Here is a 20,420-nt window from a genome sequence, read left to right on the forward strand (position 1 = left end):
CCCAATTCCCAACACATTCAACACCCCCTATCAAGGGGTGCCATTAGGACTCCCCTAATTCTATTTCATTTAGAAATCACAAGTTGTTGGGTTGCCAATTGCCATAACATTGACACATCCAATCATTTTATGTTAACAAATAATTACTTGAATTATTATATATAAAATTAAATTAAAATGTTTTTTTTAATATTTGCTTGTAAAGATTGTTTGAAATAAAAATGGAAAAAATCATTAGCAATGAAATGGATTGTAACCATGAACTCCATTCCTAAAATTTGCCAACCTTCATTGTGTGTGCATAGAGCCTAGAACCTCCTTCTTCTTCTTCCTCCTCATCTTTAATCCATAAAATTTGTAGCAGAGGTGGACTTGGGTTTTTTTTTTTTTAATAAGGAAACAACTATTGCTTAATTGCCTTTGCCTTTGCCTTATCCCCCCATGTTTCAGTTTTTTTTAGCCTTGTGGGTGTAATGTCCCACAAAAACTTAACCACCCAGTTTTTGAGTAACAGTAACAGTAGATGATATCATAGTTTTTGAGTCTGGTTTTTTCAATTTGTTTACAAAAACTTAACCACCCACTTTTTATGGGTTAAAAGGTCATTTTTTAAAACCATTTGTTACAAGTCTTTCGGATTTTTCCTCTCTGTTACAGATGACTACCATCTGATTATTTTCATCGACTCGACTCGACTGCCATTTAGGGATTTCTCGTATCCTGGTCGTATAATTGCCACTCGTGATTTCTTTAGAAGAAACATTTGGAGGAAGAAGGATCGATGGTTGTAAGAATCATATTTTCCAGCCTTACCGACCAATCCCGTAGCAAATAGTTATTTTCAAGAAACTAGCTGTGTTGTGGTTGATGAATGATGATGTCGGAACAAGGTAGAAGCAGTGGGTTTTTGGAACTCAAGGGCTACTGCTTACAACTCTTTCAACTCCTCAGAAACCCTAACAACAAAGGCAGTACATCCACTATCTCTCAGCTTCTTCACTTTATTCGCCGCTCTCCTCTTCCTGCTCTCCAACCTTTCTTCGAGTATGTTGCTTTCACTTCTCGATTTCTCTTTTTTCAGTGTCTGTCACCAGAAAATGGCTGAAATTTATGGTCACCCTATATTATCGCTTGGAACCTTTACTATTTCTTATATCAATCTTGCATTTTTGTAACTTCTACTGTTCCAGGACTGATACCAATTGTTATTATTCGGGATCATATGGGGTAAAAACTAGTACCAAAGATTACCAAGATTTTTGATCTTCAATTCAAACTTTCTTACCAAATTACAAGTAACATGTGGAGTAAAAACAAATACCCCAAAAAAACCAAATTTTGTATCAAAAAAACATCCAAGTGGCATAATGCTCTCAAATTGGTACACAATTTTCGTCTTTTCAAAATTTTGATCACTGTGAACGAGAGAATTCTCAAGCTTGTATGCTGGATTTTCATTGAAATGCATACAAGCTTGAGAATTCTCTTGTTCACAGGGATCAAAATTTTGAGATGGCGATAAAAGTGTACCAATTTGAGAGCATTAGGCTTCTTGGGATTTTTTTTTTGGTAAGGATAATCTGGAGTGGCCTGGGAGGGACTCAAACGGATGACCTACAGGGAGAAGACTCAGAGGCCCAAGGCTTATTGTGAGTGGAGTTAATCCCTCAAGGTTGGCTCTCAGGGATTGAATAACTTTATGAGATGTAGGAATACATTTTACATTTATTGTTATATGACCTTGGAAGCAAATATGCTGAACCTTGTAAAATTTTTTCTCTCCTTCCATACTGATAACTGCTTAAAACTATGACATGGGCCATATAAAATATGTGTCGGTTATGCTGCTGAACAGAAAAAGTTATCGACTTATGCCTCCCTTAGGAGATGAGGCTTAGTCTTACAAGACTTCAATTTGTTGTCGGAATGTGGTAATCTGCATCTCTAATAATCGTTCTTCTATTATGTATGTTGTGGCAGAAAACCTTCAACTATTAAACTTAACTTGTTTTAGCATGCACATATATCAAACGTAATGATGTTGATTTTGGCTGAACCTTCATAGAGAATTCGGAATGGACCAGGTTGTCAGGAGCAAAAATATCGTAGCATGTATTACTTTAATTGTGTTTTGAGGTATTCTAATTGGCATCATAAGTGTGCATAAGCCTAGTGATTGTCCACTCCATGTCATAATCATGTGCTTTATATGTACCAATATGACAATTAGGCCAAGGGGTAACATACAGCTGGGACCTTTAACATCTCTACACTATCTCTAGGTTCAATGAAGACACACATCCGCAAAGGACACCGTCTCATGGAACAAAGAGACTCCTTGGTTAGGCGTGCTTTATATATGTGTTTGTCTGTATTCATGTTCTGCTTATGGATCAACAATGGTAGCCTTCACTAGGGATCTTTTCTCGCATATTTGCTTAGATTTTTCAACATGCACCTCTAGGTCCCCATTCATCTGGTTAGAATGTTTTTCAGGTCCATGGATGCTATGGGGACTGCTTTCTTATGGCCTATGGGAACACCTAAGGGGGAGTTTGGTTCGTAGGATTCCAGCGAAATCTGACGCAATTGGAATGACATATTTTGTGGACTCAATTCCTAATTTCTATGGCTTGTTTGGTTTGCAAAATTTGGGGAATTGAATTTCATTGGATTAGAAATTCCTTTCAGTAAGGAATCGAGCATTTCATGACATTTTTCATGGAATTCAATTCCATTCTTTTACAACTATGTAGAAAGACAAAAATACCAATGGATTATAAAGAAAACCGTGTTATAAGGGAATCAAGTATTATTCGTATTATTATATTAATTCGTGTTATTATTCGTATTATTGTATTTACTAATTTTACCAATGTATAACTTATTTTCAAATATGTGTTTGTAAATCAAGCAATAAATCACAAACATTAAGGGGTAATATCGTTATTTACATTCCATTTCCGGAGCTATATTCTGTTAATCATACAGAGAGATAGAATAGAATTGAATTCCGTTCCATTCTCTACCAACCAAACGCCTGGTATGACCAAATCAATCAAATTCTAATTACTTTTACAGATCTCACTCCTTCCAAAAACATTATGCGAACCAAATGCCACCTAAGGTTTTGGTTTGATTCCCCATAGCCCAAAGCAGCAACCTGACTGAATAACCTTGAAATCAACTTAATTCATGGTGGAAGTTATTGGCAGCCCACAATTTAAAGTTATAAGAAGCTCACAGATCTACTTTTCTATCTTTTTGGGACGGGTTGTTACATCTGGACTTGTAGTTGAAAGCTTGGAAGCTAGAAAGAGTTGCACTTTTACTATAATATATGCAGTTCCATTTTCGTTATGTACTCATCACATCTGATATGTGAAGACATTTTTTGCGTGTGTTTGGAAAGTCAAACCAAATAACTGTTGAATTTGAGATTGATGTATTTGTATGAGTTTTTAAAATCCAAAAGTACTTTGGTCGTGATACCTTTTGTTATAGCAAGAACACAGTCATCAATTTCTTTTAACCATAGAAATTTCTTTCAAATATGAAGCTAAAACTTATTGCACATTCAAAAGGTTAAAGGCACACTTTTTATGGTATAGACGTAGTATTAATTTTTTGGTAGTTCTTTTGGGTGTAATTTGAGATAAATCCTCACTTCGCCTCTGGTCACGTCCCAAGCACGCTCAGGGTACACTAGCCGTCCACTACAAGTAATTTTTTTTTGCATTCTGTATTCTGTGGTCTGACTCTTAATGGTCAATAGTTTTCTGGTTCTTATGATAAGGATCTCATTTTAATATTTTGGCACATCAAAGGGTTCTAATTTTGGCAATCAAGATCATGCTTTAAGCTCTTATTTTCTTTGAACCTACATCCTTCCCTTCTTTGAGCTATATTCCTTTGATATCAGCTGTTTGACTTGCGTTTCTGTTATCTTTTCAGCTATACTTTGTTACCACTGCTGCTTCTTTTGGAAGCTGCAGTGGACTGCAGATCTCCACCAAAGGATGAGTTTAAAGAGAGATCTGTATTCACGAGTGCTACAGAAAAACCTCCTAAAGTGGGTGATGCTGTGGCAGAAGGCGTGCTTCATTGTTTGGAGGAACTTCTAATGAAGTGTCATGTAGGATCTGTGGATCAGGTATTTGAATTCAAACTGCTCCGTGCCAAATTGAATGCCTTTTTCTAGCATCTTGTCTTGCTTGGAAATTTTATGTAATTTACTGCTACCTAACATTAGCATTTGATTTCTTTTGGTAGATCATTCTTCTTCTAATGTCATTTGTATCTTTTCGACCCCTTATTGATATCCTCATTGTTTCAAAAGCTTTCCTTTTTTTGAAATGACAAATAAGATTTTTTTGCTTTGGAAATATGCTATTCCTTTGCAGATGGTTGTGATACTAAAAAAATTGACTAATGCGGCATTGCTCTCTCCATCTGAGGCAGCAGAAGAGTTTCGTGAAGGAGTTATCAGGTGCTTTAAGGCACTGCTTCTCGGGTTATGTTTGTGCTCCAACACCTCTTGCACTTGCAAGCAAATAAATAGCCTGTCTATGGTTTTAGACAAAAGGTATGCAGGATCATTACTTAGAGAACTCCCAGCACATGAGCTGAATCCCGAGGAATGTTTACTTGCATTCCTTCGATCTCAATCTGCAACTATTACTGTTGGACACTGGCTGTCGCTTCTGCTAAAAGTATGTATTCTTCATATCACGCCCATCTCTTTCCTTGGCAATAAGTATTATTATGGAACAGTTCAAATTTAGTGATTTTTTCTTATTTTGCGTCATTATATAAAGATAAAGTCTATAATAGGAACTTGATCTTGGATGTTTTCACTTAGGCTGCAGATGTTGAGGCATCACGGGGACATATAGGCAGTTCTAAGCTTCGAATAGAAGCCTTCATGACTCTTCGTGTGCTTGTTGCTAAGGTAAAGTATAGGCAAGGAGATTGTATAGCTGGTAAAATCATTAATTGGTCATGGTATATTTTATCTTATATCGGCTATATGTTTATAGCTGGAAGCATGTATATTTGGATTGTATACGGGCTATTTGCTTATGTTTTCTTTTCTCTGTCTAGAATATCAAGTTTATTAGTTGGTGACTCAGGCTCTGTCTGGATATAGATGTCTATATGTATACATGTCTTTTTTGGAATAAGTGGTAAATGAATCAACAATGTTTGTTAAGTGTGCTTAATGGGGATGTGGAGGTATATATGATATGAGGGAGGTAGGATGCCAGAGAAGATGGTCTTAATGTGTAAAGCATAACCATAGTGATTTGCCTATTAAATCATTGGCATAGTGAATTAGTGATCAAGTCCCAAACAAACACTCATATATGGTTTACTGAGCAAGTCATCCAACACATTAAGTCCATTAGTTCTAATCAAACACCACCTAAATGTGGCATTAGATTTTCTTGTCTTTGGGACTTGGAGTCCATCACCAATGTTTACACCGACAGTATACGTTATGTCATTTTTACTCTGATACACTTGAATGCAATGTTTAAACCCATGGTATACATTTATGTAGTTTTCACTCTGATACACTTGAATGCCTCTGTCATTTGTGTATGTTCTTGCAGGTTGGTACAGCCGATCAACTGGCTTTCTTTTTACCTGGTGTTGTTAGTCAGATTGGAAAAGTGTTGCACGTGTCAAAAACAATGATTAGCGGGGCTGCTGGAAGTATGGAGGCCATGGACCAAGCACTTAGAGGTTTGGCGGAGTTTCTCATGATAGTTCTTCAGGATGAGGCAAATACATCCAGTCTTGATGACAATGACATCGATTTAAATACGAACAAGTCTCCACTATCATTTCTGGAGGAGCTCCGCCACTTGCCTGGAATAAAGCAAGATCAGGGTGAAATTATAGCAACAAAATCAATCCAAAAGGTGATTGGCAACACTTCGTCACAATCTGGCTTTATAGGGAATGAACCCACTAAATCTGATGTTCCAAAATCTTTGCATGTGGACCGCACAAAAGATTGGATTGCAACAGCATCTTCTCATGTGAATAAATTGTTGTCTGCAACTTTTCCTGATGTAAGTCTGAACAACTATTTGATGGCTGTCAACTGCTGTCAAGATGCTTCACTTCATATTTTGCAATTATTAAGTGTATTTTTTTTTCTAAATTTGGAAAACATTGTGTTATTTTTAGCTCTGTGTTCATCCAGCCAAGAGGGTGAGACAAGGGACCATGGCTGCTATACAGGGACTCTTGTCAACATGCAGTCACACACTGAAAGGAAGCAGACTAATGCTTCTGGTGAGGTTAACTTATCCTTGCATCATCCTAGTTGTGGGTGGATATTCCTTCAGATAAAATGTCGTTTATGTTGCTTATCTCATAGTGCTTGCAATGTGTAATGAAACTAGGTTAGAGATATTCCCCGGTAGTTGGTCATCTGATCTCTGAAGTGTAAAAGTTTGTCATGTGGATTACACTTGGAAGAATTGAGTACTTTGGTTAATGTAGAGACTATAAGATGCAATAGGTAGGCATGTTTGGCACCAATGCTTTGTTGTTGAGGAAACATTCTGTTCTTTCACTAGTGGATTGACTTGAAAATTTCTGTGCAAAGGTTGAAATATTCTAATGACAATTCTACATTCTTTTTGGGCTTGCTTGCTGCTGAGGTCAGGTGAAGAGGTTAATGCTATTTCCAGTTTAAGCTTATGCACTTTCTCCCCCTACCCAAATTCGCAAAAAAACTGGCCCATTTGTCTGTTCAATTTGACCACCTCGTAGGACCCCTATCATACGAAATATGCTCCATCACGAGCACATGCTACCTACTAGTTACACGATGCTTTGTCTTAAACTTATACTTTTGTTCTCTCTCTCTCTCTCTCTCTCTCTCTCTCTCTCTCTCGGTTTAGGTTGGTGTAGATCAATTTCTAGAGCTTTAAATTTAAATTATTTAACATAAGTAATGTGACCTAGTGTTCGACTAAATCTTGTTATGGTGGTTTTAGGCAAACATCTAGTAATTAGTGGGTTGTATCAACTCAGTGCTGTTGTTGATGAGATTGTACTTTGTTTGATCCCTAAATGCTATGTGTAAGTTTATCACCTCTAAGTTATCATCAGCCACATTGTTTTGATACCTTGATGCTATGTGTAAGTTTATCACCTCTAAGTTATCATCAGCCACACAATAAAAGCAATCATCTTATCTTCCCTGTTTGGTCTATTCTGTCGGTACTTTCCGCAGCCAAGACAAAATATCAGTTTGCTACACGGTCTTTGTGCATACTTGTGAATTGTGATATTGATTGTCATTCATCTGGTTCCACTCAGCCTAATATGACTTCTTTGCTCTTCTAAACTTGGTACGACTTGCTGCACGTAGGTAGTATGTAGATACGATATTCATTGGCTTCGCTTCAACTGTGAAAGCATCGATCCAAAGACATGCTTAGCTGATTTGTAGTATTTTGAGAGATGTCGGAACTCTGGCATTTGGTTGTTGGTATTGCCTAGAGACGTCCCTCGTGAATCAAAACATGGTCCTATGATTGAAATTGTTATTAATGAACTTCAAAGAGGTGCTTGCACTATGTTGTAGTGTTAGAATATTTTTAGGCTTACAATGTTGCTTTATATGGGCATGGACTCTTTAATGCCCAAATGACAGGAGCCTCATTCTGCTTGCTGTTTTGTGATTTGTTTATTTAGTTATTTTGCTTGCATTATTTATATTTGTAGTTCTCAAAGATTTCTTTTTGTATCATCGTTTTGCTGATTGTAATTGATCTGTCCTTGCAGGAATGTGTATGTGCTTTAGTTTCTGATGATGATGAAGAGGTGTCAGCAGCTGCTCAGATGCTTCTTGGAAATTTATTATCATCAAGTGGGAAGCATCATGTAGAACGTGATCTAGCTGATATTTTTAACAGGTCCTTGTTTATTATCTATAATGTTCTATCTTTAGCGGTTCAATATGTTTTCTCACAGACTTCACAGTTTTGTTTCTAACAGAGTTTTGAATGACATAACAGGCTCTTTGAAAAGCTCCCTGAAGTGGTGGTCGGAGGGGAGAAAGCAGTTGCACATTCTCAAAAGTTACTTGTATTAATTTATTACTCTGGTCCCCAACTTGTTAAAGATCATCTTCTCCAATCTCCTGTATGTTTACTTCTATTTTGCCACCATATTGTTCATTCTTTCTTTCTTTCTCAGTATGGTGTGTCTCTTAAAGCTAGTTTTTTCTTCTTGTCACCTAAAAGTCACATTTAGTATTGACATCAAGCTCCTAAACTGGGTCTATGTTTCTATAACGTCCCTAATACAGGTCTCCGTTAGGTACAAAAAATCTTGTGCATAAATCACACTTTTTATCATCTGAATAGAGTTCAAGGACATGCATTATTTGTGATTATGCCCTCTGTACTATCACTTTTTGATCCTTTCTATTGTTACTATAAACATTTTACCCAGTTGAAGGCTTTCATTGCTGTTTCTGTTTGTTGTAATCCTTTCCAGGTTGTTCTTGTGTTCCAAGTTGCTAACACAACTTAGACTAGATTCATTATCTGTGTTTGCCCATTCTTTACCTCACTAAGGCAGCAATAAGGCAATAGTCCATTTTCTAAAATAAACCGACCTGCTAAGCAATTACTCATTTTAGCATGCTAAAGTGGAGATGCTACTCCATCCGATAAGAAATAAGATTACGCAGACTCTGATGGACCAATCTGATCTTAGTATATTCTTTAGATTATAAAACCGATGAAGTTATGTGCGGGTGTCATGCTAATTACCACAATCCTCATCCAAGATTGGGATTAGATCGCTTATGAGACGGTTGTAATTCTAGCATCAACATGGATGGAGCTGCAGAGCTCTATCTGTATTATTGTATATATTGTTATATGTCAATTTGATACAAACATAAGCAATGGCTATTTGGTTGTCTTCATACGTGTATAAATCCGACTTCCAGCCTCATGATCACAAATTTAATATGTTGGGTGAATGAAAATACATGGTTTGTGGTTAGTGCCTCTAGTTGTTATTGTTTGACCTGTGACGTGACTAATGAGCCAAGATCTCGTGTGAATGATATAGGTGACAGCAGCTCGATTCTTTGATAATCTTTCCCTTTGTTTGAGCCAGAATTCAGTATTTTCTGGTTCATTGGACAAGCTGCTTTTGGAGAGGCCATCCTCGGTTGGGTACCTGCGTTCTATAACTGAGATGAAAGCTACCGCTTTCTTTGCAAACAAGAAGGTGGACGCTGTCGAGTCTAATGCTTATGAAGATCCCTACTCTTGTGAAATACAAAATGAATATGATCTTCCACGTATGCCACCTTGGTTTGCTTCTTCTGGCAATCAGAAACTTTACCAGGCATTGTCAGGGATCATTAGACTTGTTAGCCTGTCTCTTGTTGCAGGTTATCCTAGCACTTTTTTAACCCCTTCCCCCCCTCCTCCCCCTTTTTCTACAACAAAGGGCTTTGCAGAGCTCTTTCGAACTCACATTCTTTTCTTGAATTTATCTATTTATGTGCTGAAATCTATACTCAGGACCTCCAAAATTTCATTTTACCAGGTTCTCAAAGTGAGGGAAGTTTATCGATTATCAAAGATATTCCACTCAGCTACTTGCGTAAATTGATTGGTGATATCCGAAACAAGGAATACACAAAAGAGAACTGGCAGTCTTGGTATAACAAGACTAATTCAGGGAAGCTAGTAAGACAAGCTAGTACTGCTGTATGCATCTTGAATGAGATGATATTTGGTTTATCAGATCAAGCTGTTGACGATTTAAAAAGGCGGTTTCATAAATCCAGCTCGAGTAGAGAGGGTACAGAAGATGATGACCCAGGACCTCGTAATAAAATTCAAGATGATGTGACTAATGTATCTGGGTGGAACATATCGTTAGAGGATCTAAGGAGTCAGTTAATTGATTGCGTTGGCAGTATATTGCATGAGTATCTATCGTCTGAAGTGTGGAATCTTCCGTTGGAGCAATCCAGTGCAGGAGCTGGAGATGTTACTGTGCACTTTTTTCGGGATAACGCAATGCTGCACCAGGCAATTACTTTGTCCTTCATCATATTGTATCTAAACCATCAAATTTTTTTGGGCAGAGGGGACGAGCCCCAGGAAATTTTTTATTCAAACTAAACCATCATTTATGGCAGGCATAATTTGAACTGTTGTATTGATTCTATTACTTCAAACAGGTTATCATTGATGGGATAGGCATCTATAATCTGTGCCTTAAAAGTGATTTTTTGTCAAGTGGGTTTCTTCATTCGTCTCTTTATGTGTTACTGGAGAATCTTATTTGCTCAAACTTCCAAATCAGACGTGCGTCGGATGCTGTCTTACATGTCATTGCAGCTACATCTGGCTATCTAACGGTGAAATAGCAGCCTCAATATGAATGAATTTGGTGTCTGCAACTATAACTATTCCTCACAAAACCTTACCCCCTTTACAGGTTGGCCACTTGGTTTTGGCAAATTCAGACTACGTAATCGATTCGATATGTCGGCAGCTGCGTCATCTGGATCTTAATCCTCATGTTCCAAGTGTTCTTGCAGCCATTCTGTCATATATAGGTGTGGCCCACAAAATTTTACCATTAATGGAGGAGCCGGTATGTTTTAGCATGATCTCTCTGTCTTAATGTGTGTGTCCACATAAACTAGAAGATGTTATAGCTCTATTCTAGGATCTTTCTTGCAGTTTAAATAGTCTACCTTTTACGATTCCAGTAGTCTTTGATTATGTACTCAACAAGAAAATTACATACAGAAAATTCAGCAAAGAAAATGGACAATATGAGACAGCAGATTTTATGTGGTTCAAAACTGGTAATCAAAATTATTACAGTTATACTCCATGGCAGCCACTATTGTTTTTTCTTCTTTGACTTTGAGTTTGCAGAGACTTCTTCCTAACTCGGTATAAAAAAATCTCTCCTCTCTCTAAAGATTACACGAAAAATCATAAGATTGCAAGTATTGTTGTTGTTATTTAACTCGAAACACTACCCTCCTATTTATACAATGACTAACCGCTTTTTTCCTTGGTTCATCTAGCTGCGATATTAGATAACCATGCAATTAACTAACACAAGTGCCCGAGAGTTGACTTTATGTTGGTGATTAGTATCACTAATATCATTTAAATGTAATGGGATTAATTTGTTGACCAATGTAATCATGATAAATATTGAACAAGCAAGGAAGGTGCGGAGTGCACACTTGTATGAGTTTATTTTGATTTAGGGGCGAAGCCCCTAAACAACGGGGGTCCGGCGGCAGCGCCCCCGGTGGCGGGGTCCAAGGGGCAGAGCCCCTGGCGGGTAATATTGCTTTATGGAAAATGCATCAGAAATCCGAATTTTAGATTTTAAACACGGTTTTTGGCCCGGTTTTAAAACCCGATTTTGTGCGCAAAAAAAACTGCCGTTCTTGACAGTTTTTGCACGTTTTTCTTCAACTTTTCGAATTGGTCTTTTTTCGCGGATTGAGAGAGGGTGGTACAAAGATTTCATAACAATTTTAGATGCGAAGTTCTGTCACTGAATTTTATTCGATTGAGATTTCGATTGTACCGTCGAAATACTTCAATCTGAAAGTGAAAAACGACTTTCTGTGGATTCCAAGCAAAGTTATCTAACAGTTTAACTGTCTTTGCTTTTACTGGTGGCTCGGACCAACACTAAAAATTGTGTTACTTGGTTGTGCCAGTTTATAATTTCTTTGGTTTCATGTTTAGCCTTCCCCAAGTGGCTCGCTATAATAGGCTTCTTCTTGTTAGAAGTGCTAAATGTTAAAAGTTTAACGCCCACTTCTACCTTTGAAAAAGATTACTGTGATTGGGGCTATCTCATCACTCCAATCGAGCACATCCACAAAACAAAAAAAATTAAAAGACTTTGGAGTTCACTATTTGCGCTTGACATGAGTTTGCTTGCATGTTGTTTTAAAACCATATGCTTACTTTTGATTGGCAGTAGTTGTGTTTAACACGACAAAAAATTTGCACAGATGCGATCTATTTCACAGGAACTTGAGATTCTTGGCAGGCATCAGCACCCTGAGCTGACCATTTCCTTCTTGAGGGTAAGTGTTCATAATGATTCATGTGCACGTAATGTTTAAGGGTTTGTTCAATCAGAAAAGGCTTCAGTTTGCAGTTGTTAAACACTTTGAGCAGACGTAAAATGAAATGAGAATATTTGATCATTTCATTTATAGTTTCGAGACTACTGTTGGTTATTTATGCCAAAAATTTATCTTATCACAATGGCCCAGGATGGAAAACATGTATTTTTTCATTCCCTCCACTGAAAAGAGTAGACTTGTATCAAGTGGATGGGATAAAGAAAGGGTAGAGGTAGGGCATGATTGACATTGTTTTTTTTTTTTTGTGTGTGTTTTTTTGGGGTGGGGGTTACATAGAGTTGTGAAGAACTGAAATATACCCAAGGAATTACCTTTAGTTTGAAGAGCATGGAGGAATTCCATGTTTAAGTTCTGTTTATTTGTTATTTCTTTTTCTAACCTGATGGATTTCATTTTTATCCTACCCCAACTAGTTTGGAAAGATTTCGCTTCACACAGACCCTCCTCAAGCATGTATTTGAACATATCTATTGAACACAATTTAATTTAGGTGGTATGAACAGTTGGATGATTTCAATCCAATTTCTAATGCGTCCCATGCATTTGTATCCAAAAATAGTTGGAAATGCAGCATGGCTTTGAGATGTCAGATGGTTTAAGAAAAAATCGATTGGAAGTGCTGGTGTCATAATTCAAAAACTACTCCTCGCCTCTCGGCTATCAGCTTCATTAAATTTCAAATTGTTAAAAGTTGGATTTCAATTACCACACTGTTAGCACCACCTAAGGTTTGGTCCCCAAATGACCATTGTCTATGTTTTGAAGTGGAAGTTACTCTAGACCATATTGTGAATGATTTTTCCTTACTTAGGCAGTGGCGGAAATTGCAAAGGCTTCAAAGCTCGAGGCTTGTTCACTGCCCTCTCAAGCAGAGTTATACCATAAACATGTGAAGTCTGAATTGTCTGACGTGGAAAGGGAAACAATGAACCGTTCGGGCTGTTCAGTATCATGTTTCGACGATGGCATTCTCTCGAGTCCTGAAGAATGTGGTGAGCGTTTAACACCTGAACGTCTGTTCTTCCTTAGTTCAGATTAAGGTATCGTAGCAATAGTGACAGATGCTAAGATCAATATTTGATGTTATGGTGTTGTGAATAGAGGTGGCTGCTCCCCCTGGTCATGTTGATAAGCATAGGGAGCAATGGGAGCGCATTTTTTTCAGACTGAAGGAGTCCAAGAGCTACAGGCAAACTGTTGGATCTATTTCTAGTTCGTGTATCGTAGCTGCTACTCCTCTACTTGGTTCGATGAAGCAAACAGCATGCTTGGTAGCCTTGCAAATAGTTGAGGTAAATATTCAGGATAATATTTATTGCTTTCCATGCAATTTTGACCTTAGCTTCGGGCATATGTGTATCTGTATATATAGAGAGTTTTATCTTCCCAAGTGTAATTGCCCGCTAGTTTGACTCTGATGTTAGCAGGCAATTTCCCTCTAGCTCTACTTGTTCTTTTATTAACATATTGCATGCACCTTTTGTGGGGTCTGTGGGGGATGTTTGGATGAGATCTTCCTTTTGTTTGTTACTTACTGACGCATGGTTGTGATGCCACATTGCCAATAATCATTGCGTAGCATCTGCTGATGTTGTTCATGATGGTTAAATCAATTATACTGTGTTTTTCCCTTTTCCATACATATACATTCAGTGGTTCTGGAGCTGTAGCAAAAGGGATATATGCATGTCCCAAATGGATTGCTATAAGCAACTGATGCAACAATTCTTAGCCACATGCATGATGAATATTTATTTTCAGGATGGGATCATGGCACTTGCTGAAGTGGAAGAATCGTATAGGCATGAGATGAAAACCAGAGAGATCCTTACACAAGCTTTACAATCATATTCACTGGATGATCTTGCAGATACCGTGGAGGCAGAAAGCGATGGAACGGAAGAAAACAGGCTACTCCCAGCAATGAATAAAATTTGGCCCTTCCTGATTGCCTGTATCAGGAATGGGAATCCACTGGTTAGTGATGTAACTTGCTTCTTTTATTGAACATGTAGACCTTGTGAGCATGTAATTCTGATATGAGAGATTGGGTTGCGTCTATTTGTTTGGGTTCTAAGTTGGCTAGTAATGGTAATGCAGGCGACTAGAAGATGTGCTGGTGTGATGAGTAGAGCAGTGCAAATCTGTGGAGGGGATTTCTTTTCTCGCCGCTTCCACACAGATGGATCCCATTTGTGGAAGCTCTTAAGTGCCTCCCCGTTTCAGAAAAAGAAAGAAAGAAGAGTGTTACAACTTCCTTACAGAAGCGGTTCAGAGGAGGATGGAAGGGCGGAGATTTCTGATTTGAAGGTCCAGGTGGCAGTGCTGGACATGATCGCTGAGATAGCCGGAAACAAAAAGAGTGCTTCGGCTTTGGAATCTGTATTCAAGAAGGTGTGTGGGGTTGTAGTAGGGATTGCATGTAGTGGGGTTGGTGGGGTTGGAGATGCATCTGTGAATGCCCTCAGAGGGCTTGCTACAGTTGATCCTGATCTTATTTGGCTCCTTTTGGCTGATATTTATTACTCCAAAAAGAGGGAAGGTATTGAAGAAGCAGCAGCCATGGCAGATTTGCCACAACTTGTGCCACCAGCCTTGTCATCTCCCAGGTGGTCCTACCTTTATGTTGAATACGGTGGGCAGAGGTATGGTTTTGACATGGACTTGAGTGCAGTAGAAAGTGTTTTTAAGAAACTGTATGATATCTGAATATCGTTAGCATCAGTAAAGTTGGCAGTAAGAGCATGAGGTTTTAAGAGGAGAAGGTATAGTTAAAATGGGATGTTTTAACTTGAGATTATATATGGAATGGAGCATGTATTAATTATGGTATAATTGGTATGTTGATGTTTGGTAGGTCACCCCCCTCTTATCAAATCCATTTACCTTACAATCACAATCATATGATGCAAATCATGTATATACACCATTAATTAATTAATTAATTATCATCTCCATCTTTTATTTATTTATTTATTTATTTGTAATATAAATGTATACATTATAGGTAGGTTTGGTGAGTCAAACAAGGATTATTATTATTATTATTATTATTATTATTATTATTATTTATTAAAACAATGATTGTAGTGATGTGAGTTTTAGGAAAATTTAGAAACATAGGTCCATCAGTTTCGACTTTTAGTTATATATATATATATATATATATGTATTTTTTATTCAAATTTACATACATGTATGTATAAGGATTGGTTTGCATGTCCATGTCCATATCTCAACTTTTAATGCTCTTCTTTTTGGTTCCAACATCCACTACACTACCCCAACATTCCTCAAAATACCCATTTCTTGCATATACATACTCATTCTTCTTCTTGTAATTTATCCAAATATCATTACTCTCCCCACCTAAAAGCCAAAAAGAAAAACGACAAATTTAATCCACAAGACAAAGTAAGATATTTAGATAAATAAATAAGAGAGTAATTAATTTATATGGGATGATAAATGAGTATTTAGAGCAATGCATAATTGCATATGCCCGCCCACTACTATTATATATTCATCATCATCATTAATTAATTAATTGAGGAGAGGAGAGGAGAGGAGAGGATCGGAGGTGAGTGGTGCATATCATCATGACCTCCACCACTTCCTTCCTTCCTCTTTAATTAATTCAACCTCTTTTCATTTTCGGATATAATAATAAATTTCCAAATCTCTCATAATAACTAAACACCCCATGCATGCAACTTTAGCATGTCTCATCTATATATACATATATCATTTCATTCTTTAATTTATATAAACATTCTAATGTACGTTTGGATTGGACTGCATGCACGATTGGAATTCGAAATTATACTCGTTACAAATAACAGTAGCTAGCTGGAGTTGATAATTAGACTTTACAATTCCATTCCATTCCATTCATTATTTGAGTAGAAATTATTGTTATTGAGACACGTACGGATCATGAGGGTCAAGTAGTATATTAAAGCATTTCTTAATTAGTATGTATCAATATAGAATTGAATTGAATTGTGAATTTGTTTCATAATTCATATATATATATATATATATATATATATTTAACTGGTACGCAAACACATGATACTCTAGTCTTGTACCAATGAATTTATTTTATAAACAACAACAATAAAACAATTGAAGCAAGAGGGAAGCTTTCTGCAATGAATAGAAAACCAACCAAACAATCTGATATCAAATTGAACAAAAATACGACAAGGACCTAAACACCCAAACCGAAATGAATATCAAAGTTTATTTATGATGTAATTAGTTGTTATATATTTCAAGTGTATTTAATTTAATTTGGTAGAGCAAAAGAGGAAATGAATATTTGATGTTGGTGGTTAAGAATATTAATTTATAATTCTGGTACAATTAATGGATGTATATATATATATATATAGTAGTACCCCTTTTCATTGATTGATGAAACCCAATTCAATATGGTAAGGTTTGAGTTTCATAGGTTTTGAAACATACATGTCAATGAATCATAAATTAATTCCATTGATTTAATTTTAATTTTAATTTTAATTTTAATTTAGAGAGCAGCTACAGCTACTATATATGTATTTATTATTCATTTAACAAACAAAACAAATTATAATGATCATTTATCTATGAAAAAAGATAGAGAGAGTACTTGCATTCATTATAATCATGATTAAATTAATTAGATTTAAATAATACTAATTAATAATAATAATTTACATGCTGCAATCAATCAACTCAAGAAAACAACTTGTAGGTTTTGGCCGATAAGATGATGGTTCGTGCTCCTCCTATTGGTGCAAGGATTGTGATCACACCCCCAACCAATATACACGTCTGCATGCAAATCCACACATATATAAATCAATAACTAAATATGATCATATATATGTTGATTAATTATGTACATCTCAACATACCCAAGATGCCGTCCAATGAAAGCTCCAGGGTTTGGGTTTGCAGATCACAAGCCACATGATACATGGTAGCTGCATATATATATAATTATAATTAATTAAGTATAGATATATATATGATATGATATATGACTTACAAAGAAGGATGTTGATGAAAACGCAAGTCCTCCGAAAAATCCCAACAGTCCTCCGAAGAAGGGAACGCATATTCCAATGAAAGCAGTTATACCTGTACAAATTCATTCATTAGTTAATCTTCTTCAATTAATTTTATTTACTCTTCATTAATTAATTATGTGGTACGTCTTACACACGTATGTGCTCCGACTAATCACACGTAGACTTGTTCCAGGACTGAAATTCCTTCTTTGTACCAGGTAACTCTCGATTAGATCAAACACCGGCATCGCAAATACCTACTCATCACAATTTACTAATTAAATATATATCTATATACTATACATGCATGTACATGCATGCATTTCTCATCAATACATATACATATACATATATATACTTAAGGTAATCACATACCTGATATCCACCAAGGACATGTAGAAATACCATAAAATTAGCCAGGCTGATAAGCCAGCGAGGATGGTCCAACGAAATCAGCACGTCGTCTTCTACTGTGTTACCAAATGCCCAAAACCCAGAAATAGCAACAGAAAGATAACAAGCTGCAACGATGATATAGGCTACTACACAGCCCAACCACATTGGTTTCTTTGATGGTTTTTCTGGCGTTGATGGTATCGTCGCCTGAATCTCTAACGCTATGCTATGGGCTGCAAACGCAAAAGCTATCGTACCAAGTCCGTTAAATATGCCAAATGTCGTCCCTGCTTTTGTTTCAGATCTTATTCCATGGTTAACCTGAGTGTGGTGATCAATCCCTTTGATAGTTGATGCCACAAAAGCAATCATTGAGTATCTGCATGCATAATGCATTCATTCATTAGCTGTAACTATATAATATATAATATCCAAAGCAAATGAATGAATGAATGAATTGAATGGTATATGTACAGTACGTACCCAAAGGACATGATTGCAGCCGTCAAGGAAATGGACTTTAAGGAATTAAAATTTGGAACCTGGGCCAAGAAGAGGTTAACGACTGCGAAGAAGATGATGTAGTAGGTCTGCCTGATATCATGAAACCAAGGGTGCAACAAATCTGCACTCTTTTTCAGTGATTTGCCACCAGTAACCATGTAGACGATATCGGTGGCAATCTGAACCATCATTTGCTGAGGCATCACCAACCAATATCCAAGTTTCTCTCCGAAAGCATGTTGCCCCAGCTCCGGATATCTATCAAACCTCTTTCCTGGAACCCATTCATGTAGTTCCACCATTTGCCACAGAGAGTAAAACGTCACAACCCACGACACTGACAGAGTTGTCAATCCACCAACCCTATATATACATGTATAATAATTAACTAGCTAAGATTTAATTATATATATATATATATATGTGTGTGTGTGTGTGTGTAAATTAAATGTATTTATATAATCAACAAATTAATAGAATATATATATATATATATATATTATGAACAAGGGGTACGTACCAGCCAAGTTGAGACATGGCAAAAGGCAAGCCAAGAACTCCAGCACCCACAACTGCAGTGACGTTATGGAAAGCTGAGTACCACCATTTGGCCTTGCGGGAGGCTGTGATTGGTAGCCAGTCATTGAGATCTTTTTGCCTCTGCTCCTCGTTTGTGCTAGCATTCATCTCCTGTAATGATCAACGAAGAATTGAATGACTTATCAATGAAGCTATATATATGTATGTATGTATGTATATGATAGTGTAGAAGCTAGCATGCAAAGAAAGTAGCTAGTATATATGGATGAAACTAGGTAGGGTTCGGTGTGTGTGTGTATATATATATATATATAGAGAGAGAGAGAGAGAGAGAGAGAGAGAGAGANTTACACGAATTCAGATATGTAGCTTTAATAAGTTGTACTTATACACAATCTACTTGCAATCTTGAGTTTTAAGTAATATGCATTAATAAACAGTATTTTACAACTTAGACTCTCATAAGCCGAAATCCAAACCGAACATTAAGGAGATGCTGCTTGCTGCGTACTGTTGGACGATTTGGAACGGTCGAAATGCCGAAATTTTCAAAGGTGTGCCTTTCAACTCTTATCGTTGGTTAGTGATATTCAGTTTTCTGTGTACTCTTGGCTTTGTAATAGAAGTAAGGCTTATGGCAAGTTAGCTTGGAATAGGTGGTCTTGTAACCCGAACATGGTGTAGCTGTTTCTTGTTTTTTCCCTCGTCGGTCTAGCCGTTGGCTAGTCTTGTTTGAATGTTCAAAAAAAAAAACAGTATTTTACGTATAAAAGTGGGTTTTAAGAGTTTTAATCAAATCTTATACTATATTATAAAACATTTGACAAAAACACTTAAGAACCATTTTTTATGCTTAAGTACTGTTTATTAATACATATTACTTAAAACTCAAGATTACAAGTAGATTGTAGTTAAGTACAACTTATTAAAACTTCATATCTAAATTCGTGTAACTAACTGCAAATAAACATAATCAAATACATGATAAACATTTCATTTTAAATAGAGAGAGAGAGAGAGAGAGAGAGAGAGAGAGAGATTAGATAGGGATAGATGGTTGAATTATAGTAATAGTAGGAAGCGATGATGTAGGATAGATGAAGATCCTTACGATTCGATACAGAATTAAAGATCCCAACCATGTACTCTCCTAATTTGGCTCCTTTATTTTTTCCTCTAAATTAGTATATATATACATATCTTCATTCAATCTTGGATCCGAAAATTAATTACTTAACTGCATATTGCAACTTAAGCCACATCATATATATATCCACTCCACAATTAATTAATTAACATAATTGCTACTTAATTGATTTAATGAAAGCTTTTATTACTTTCCCTTCAAAACAAGTAAATAAACAACATATATAATTATTGACCAATTTACAACCCTAACTTCACCAAGTTAACTTCCTACTTCCAAATCCATTAATATACACCAGAAGAGTATTTGTGTACTGCAGCGACAAACATCTCGATTTTGTTATTTGTTTATGTCAATGTTATAATACGATTTTTTTGTGTTTTTAATAAAACAATAATGATTTTATTTTTAAATAAAATATAAATTTTAAAAAAAAAATTATCAATGGTAATATCAAATCAACTATTTAAAAGCTCTTATTTTTATTTAATTTATTTTTTTATTATAATTTAATTTAAGTTTAATAACAAAATAATTTATTTTTATTTTAACAATATAACATTTATAAACATAATAA

At 36.2% G+C, this 20,420-nt stretch overlaps 2 protein-coding genes across 3 annotated transcripts; one reads left to right on the plus strand and one right to left on the minus strand.

Annotated features, from left to right (window-relative positions):
* Positions 1 to 665: 665 nt before the first annotated feature.
* On the plus strand, positions 666 to 15,079 carry LOC112500201 (TELO2-interacting protein 1 homolog). Of its 2 annotated transcripts, none has more exons than XR_003067343.1 (17): positions 666 to 1,044; positions 3,955 to 4,153; positions 4,404 to 4,712; positions 4,862 to 4,951; positions 5,616 to 6,080; positions 6,199 to 6,306; positions 7,810 to 7,940; positions 8,043 to 8,169; positions 9,112 to 9,439; positions 9,598 to 10,088; positions 10,241 to 10,420; positions 10,501 to 10,659; positions 12,059 to 12,133; positions 13,008 to 13,188; positions 13,298 to 13,488; positions 14,067 to 14,173; positions 14,297 to 14,737. XR_003067343.1 is itself a non-coding variant. In XM_025103566.1 (17 exons), the coding sequence occupies exons 1-17, from the start codon at positions 872 to 874 to the stop codon at positions 14,903 to 14,905; spliced, it is 4,032 nt and encodes a 1,343-aa protein (XP_024959334.1). In that variant the 5' UTR covers positions 666 to 871; the 3' UTR covers positions 14,906 to 15,079. The 2 variants fall into 2 exon arrangements, 1 of the variants encoding a protein (XP_024959334.1); XM_025103566.1 differs by having other exon boundaries at positions 13,958 to 14,173; positions 14,297 to 15,079.
* A 1,839-nt stretch (positions 15,080 to 16,918) lies between these two features.
* Positions 16,919 to 18,843, minus strand: LOC112500378 (lysine histidine transporter-like 5). Its single transcript, XM_025103862.1, has 7 exons — positions 18,677 to 18,843; positions 18,136 to 18,519; positions 17,632 to 18,031; positions 17,408 to 17,513; positions 17,235 to 17,326; positions 17,101 to 17,169; positions 16,919 to 17,017 (listed from the first exon to the last, which is right to left on the minus strand). The coding sequence occupies exons 1-7, from the start codon at positions 18,841 to 18,843 to the stop codon at positions 16,919 to 16,921; spliced, it is 1,317 nt and encodes a 438-aa protein (XP_024959630.1).
* Positions 18,844 to 20,420: the final 1,577 nt, after the last annotated feature.

The sequence above is a fragment of the Cynara cardunculus genome (assembly GCF_001531365.2).
Source record: "Cynara cardunculus var. scolymus isolate 2C chromosome LG 17, CcrdV1, whole genome shotgun sequence".
In the NCBI taxonomy this organism is placed as follows: Eukaryota; Viridiplantae; Streptophyta; class Magnoliopsida; order Asterales; family Asteraceae; genus Cynara; species Cynara cardunculus.